Here is a 5,122-nt window from a genome sequence, read left to right as displayed (position 1 = left end):
ATTGGGACTTCTGGGTCATGCTGCAGGAATTCCCTTTCCGGGATGGATGTGGAGAAGGTGCTGTCATGCAACACCGCTGGAGGACTCCGTCATGTCCCTGGCAGAGCCCCTTGGGGCACTGCGTGGCCGGGGTGGAATTTTCCATGAAACAAAGTAGCCAGAAAAGCAAAGCTGCCGTAAGAATCTGATGACATGTTTTTCAAAATAGTGTGTGTGTAGGGGGGGTTGTTTTTTTTTTTTTTCTTCAGTTGAAGTCTCCAGACTTCTGTCACTCCCACAACCCAGCTCCTCCTTGCCTCCCTCTGCCTCCCTGTTTGCAAAAGCACAGTTTGAAGAAATTGCACTGACACTAAAACCATGTCATTTGAATATTTATTCTTTACATGTGATGGTTAGACTAGATCATAGCTTGCAATGCTGAAAAATCCACAGAATTCATTAAAGCATAAGCTGAAATTGGTCATTACTGTGTGCCAAGCTGTGTCCAATTTTTTTTTTATTAAACCATCATAGCAAACACCATCCAACACATAGAAAACATAATAAAAATTAAAAAGGACGTTTTACCCTTAGACATGAGTCCTTTCCCTATTTAATGACTTACAGTAGAAATTAAGTTAACTATTTAGCTCTGCAGTGAGTTTAACGTAAGGAACAGCAATTTGGGAAAATGTTACAACAGTTACATAAGTGATGCACGTCCAGCTCAGCTGTCAGCCAAAGACGCTCTTGGCCGGCCCTTCTTTAGGCTTCGCAAAGACTGTTTCATCCCCTGTCCGATCTCGGCTGAATATGGAAGGTGCTGCAGAGCCCATTTGTTCTTGAAAAGGAAAAGCAGAAGAGGAGGCAGTCAGGGAAGAAGCACACAGAATTACGGCAGTAACACCAGTGTTGCTAAAACATGCATTCATTTGGCAGCAATAATTTATCACCTTTACCGGGATCCAAACCTGGCATTTGCACCTGAGGACACGGAGCTGACGGCTAGGCTGGGCTTGTCATTGCGTTACCCCAAACCTTAAAACATCACGCTCTTGTTCCAAGCACGGGGCAGGCTCCCAGTACCTGTAGGTGGTCACCACCCCTCCCCAGGGAGGGGATTCCCTGCAGGTGCTTTAGAAACTCAGAAACTAGTTTGAAGTTCAGGATATCGTGCTGAAAAAGGGTTGAAGTTCATCAGTTTTGCTTGTACCTCCCCTCTAGTGATGGAAGGGCAACACAGAAGCAGAGCACCATGAGGAGAGTATTCCGTTTTGAAGTCCTCTCTCACCTTCTGTCCTTTATTGCCCCCCAGGTGTTTCATCTCAAACATGTAAAACCCACCCACCAAAGAGGCTAGAAAGCCCCTAATCTATGACCAAGCCTCCAGACCTTCAACATTCACTGGCACGGACCGCGCGACCAGGACTTGCTTTGAACCTTGACTCAGGAGGCAAAGTCAGGGCTCCACCTCCCCCCTTTGCAAAGCGGAGTCAGGGAGAAAGAGCACTCGAAGCAGAGCCCTGTTGGCACCTATTGGTGAGACCCGAGTGGGCAGATCGTGGGTCCAAAGGGCCTGTGCAGCCAGGCCAGGGTACGTGCGCACCGCTGGCTGCTGTTGCGGAGGAGTACCCCTTGGCTGAAGACAGAAACTAAGTTAACGATTTACTTTGGAAGATTGCTTAATTGTCTCTAGCAGGGAGGAGAGGCTTACCGCACTGCTTCATGACTTGGTAGGTTTTGGATTTAATTTCCTGGTTTTTGGAAAGGTTTCCTCTGGCTCCTTTGAGATCTTCTTCCTTCACTGGCGGACGCTTCTTTTTCACGGGCGCCGGCTAAGACAGACGTATTGCCCACACATCAGTATTTCAAGTTTAAAAACATAGGAAATAAAGCCGCATTAGCCCAAGGCTACAACACCCAGAGGTGCTAATTCAACAGCCCATCTATTTCATCCCTGGGATTACACAGGCACTTTGCCCTTTACAGCTGTACAGCGGCACAACTGCAGGTAGCCAAACCGTGCAGGGGGAGCAAACCCAACACAGACATTCAGTGGCCAGGTAAAAATCCCCAAACCTCCCACCTTCCTGCAAAGTGCCTGAAAGCTCCTCTGAAGTATCAGAGAGTCAGCACTACACCATGAATCTGGACTTGAATGTGTCTGATGGCACAACCTTTGAAAGAGACAGTGCGGGGGGAAAAAAAATATATATATATAACTTTCTTTTTTGAATTTTCTCTGTCCAATTCTGCAGCTCTGCCGGGTTCTTTTGCAAGTGAAGATCAAGACAGGCTGCTAATTAAAAAAAATCTAACTTATGTTCAGGAAGATCAAACAAAAAAAAACCCCCACCCCTTACATCTTCATTACTAAATTATTTTGTGTCCACTCACTGGGATAAGCTTGACCCACAGTTATTCATCATACCTGACTCAGGAAAAACTTGTAAGAGAAACCACAAAGGACACTTGAGAACTGACCATTACAGACCTCAGCCTCTAGATTTAGAGCTGAGCACTCAAAGGTGTTGTCTACAAGCATGTGTTGAACACACCTGAAACACCAAGCCTGAAGAAGGAAAAGAAAATCTGAAACAGAAGCAGATGTGCCATCAGGTGGGGCACTAGCATGTCCAAGGACAAACCTGTGGACAGTTTATCTTGCCAGACGAAAATCAGGATAACATTCAAAAATACCAGCCTACTCCTACCTTTAAATCACCATTTCAGATTCACACACAACATCGGTCAGCTGCCATCGGTGCTATTAATATCCCCTCTTCTGTTTACTGTTTCAAGGCTGGGTTGCCAAGGTCCCACCACGCAGACCTCAAAGCGGTGGGCAGAGGGAGCTCCTCAGCTGGCAGACCCCACCACCCTCACGGGAGGCGTAATTAAATGTCCCCAAACTCCAATTTTAATATATTTGTGCACTGAACCACTGACAAGAAACTTCTTTGTCCATTGCTACGTACATAGGGTTTCCCATGTTCGGATTTTGGCAGTGGTGGATCCTACTTACACATTTCTAGGTCAGTACCTGCAAAGCTAAGAACGGTTGTGTGGTTCAAGCAATCAAACCCCCCAAGCGCCCGAGAAGGACTTGACCATAAGTTTGAGAGCGCTTACGGGGACGGCGCATGCAAGCACGGCTCTTGGCAGGGGAAGGCTGGCTGCCCTGGAGATTTCAGCATGTTTCCCGCTGGCTCTAAACTCCCAAGAACGCTCAAAAATAGCTCGCTGTCAGTACCATTTACATGTGCTGTGGGAAACAAAACATCTGCAAGATCTCTAGGGAAAACACCCTACAAGGAGCCAAAGAGAGCAAGGGGAAAGGGCTGATATCAAACCCTTCTAAACTCATAACCGTCTTGGGCCAGTTCGCTTGGTCACCAAGTAGCTCCTCCACGGCCAGGGCTGGTTCGTACATCTGTGCGGGGAACCGGCACGCGATGGAGCGGTTCCCGGTGCCTCCGACCCGGCGCATGGAGCGTGAGAGCAGACCTGTGGTCTTCCAGCACAGACAGCAAAGCAACTTGTTTCCTCATCAGGAATAAGCAACCTGCTAAATCGTTTCCTTAACTTTGGTTGGCAAGAGACCACAACTTCAGGCTTTCTCCCCCGACTAGGGCAAGGGACTTCTTTGGGAGGGGAGGGCTGGGAAAGGAGGCAGTGCAGGGGCTCTGAGGCGGAAGCCGTGAATTCACCCAGCTATTTCAGAGTAAAACCTCTCCCGCTTCGATTACAGGTGATTTTCCAGCGGGATGGTTACGCTGGACTAGTTAGCCCCCAGCTAAAAAGCAAAAACGCCGCAGAGGGAAGGTCGTCAGGAGCCTCGGAGGGCGACGGCCGGGCCTGGTGCCACCAGCAGCTGCCAGCGCCGGAGCCGCACTGCTGCTCCCGGCTGCCAAGCGAGTGGCTCTGTGAGCAGGGGTTGCCAGAAGCCGTTCCCCGCAGCCAGCACCCGCCCTGCGCTTTATCTCCTCCTGTCACAAGTCAAAGTGTCGGTTTACAAGAGCTGAGACTTGGCTTGCCAGGCTCGTTTCATCTGGAGTAAAGAGAATAAGCAGAACCGATTTCTTCTCGTGGCTTCAAAGGATTCCCCTCCTCTCCCCTTCCCATACTCTTCCTCTCCAATTTACCCACCACGTAAAACTCTCGTGGTGAGGAGGTCTGCGTCGGGTGCGTATAACCTGTGCTGAAAGCAGGACAGCATGCGAAGAACTCAAAAATCCTGAGCTAATTTTAGGATCACTCTGAAACACTGACAATTGGGGAGCGCGGTAAAGCCAAACGACTAGTTACAAATTGAGCGTGAGAAATGCATAGCACAAAATTTCAGTCTCAGGTATTTCATCTTAATAGCTGTAATTTCCAGTCATATCCCCTTTTTTCCTGTGTGTTATTATATTAAGCTTTGCTTTAAAGAAGAGAGAGCGTGTGTCAGAAGAGCCACCTCCTTTCAAAACTGCTGCCGATTTGCGTATGTTCTGCATGAATTTCAATTCTTTGCCTGAGAAAGCGCACTGCAAAAGCAGAAGTTGTTCCCACAGTGAAATACTCCAAACCAGAGCAATAGAAATATTTTTTCCCCTTCCTATAATATTTGTGGTAAAACAGACTATTAAAGGCTAAGTTAATTAACCATGCAGAGGGTAGCTGCTTGCTTTCTTCATCAGATAATCACTCACGACAATTTACTTGTTCAGCTATGTAGACGAAGCGTTTAAGTACTTCGACATAATGAAATAGGTCAACTAGATCAAAAAAGCTGAATTCACTGCGTAATGAGAATCACTGCTAATAAGCCACTCGGTGCAAACCACCCCAAACCGCACGGGATTTGCCGGGCGTCCCGGCCGCCCCATACCTGCGACATGGCGGCAGCGCTGCCTCGGCGGTGGCCTTCCCGCGGTAGCTCCCCTGCTCCGAGCCGCTCCGCCTGTGCCCTCTGCCGCTGTTATCCCCTGCGCTTATATAGAGCATCACCACGAAGTCACGAGCCGGGTCATTTTCCCGAAGCAGAGCCGGGATGATGCAGGTTGACGCGGGCCGCCGCTGCCCGGAGGTTTATTCTTAGGGATGACTGGGGCGCGCAGCATTCCCGGCGCCGTGCGGTGGCTGCGGCCCGGCCTGACGC

At 49.0% G+C, this 5,122-nt stretch overlaps 1 protein-coding gene across 1 annotated transcript; it reads right to left on the bottom strand.

The window, feature by feature from the left end:
- Positions 1-358: 358 nt before the first annotated feature.
- Positions 359-5,122, bottom strand: MUSTN1 (musculoskeletal, embryonic nuclear protein 1). Its single transcript, XM_026105353.2, has 3 exons — positions 4,853-5,122; positions 1,694-1,814; positions 359-820 (listed from the first exon to the last, which is right to left on the bottom strand). The coding sequence occupies exons 1-3, from the start codon at positions 4,859-4,861 to the stop codon at positions 714-716; spliced, it is 237 nt and encodes a 78-aa protein (XP_025961138.1). The 5' UTR covers positions 4,862-5,122; the 3' UTR covers positions 359-713.

Source organism: Dromaius novaehollandiae, chromosome 12 (assembly GCF_036370855.1).
Source record: "Dromaius novaehollandiae isolate bDroNov1 chromosome 12, bDroNov1.hap1, whole genome shotgun sequence".
NCBI classification, from domain to species: domain Eukaryota; kingdom Metazoa; phylum Chordata; class Aves; order Casuariiformes; family Dromaiidae; genus Dromaius; species Dromaius novaehollandiae.
This window is presented reverse-complemented; position numbering and strand designations above follow the sequence as displayed.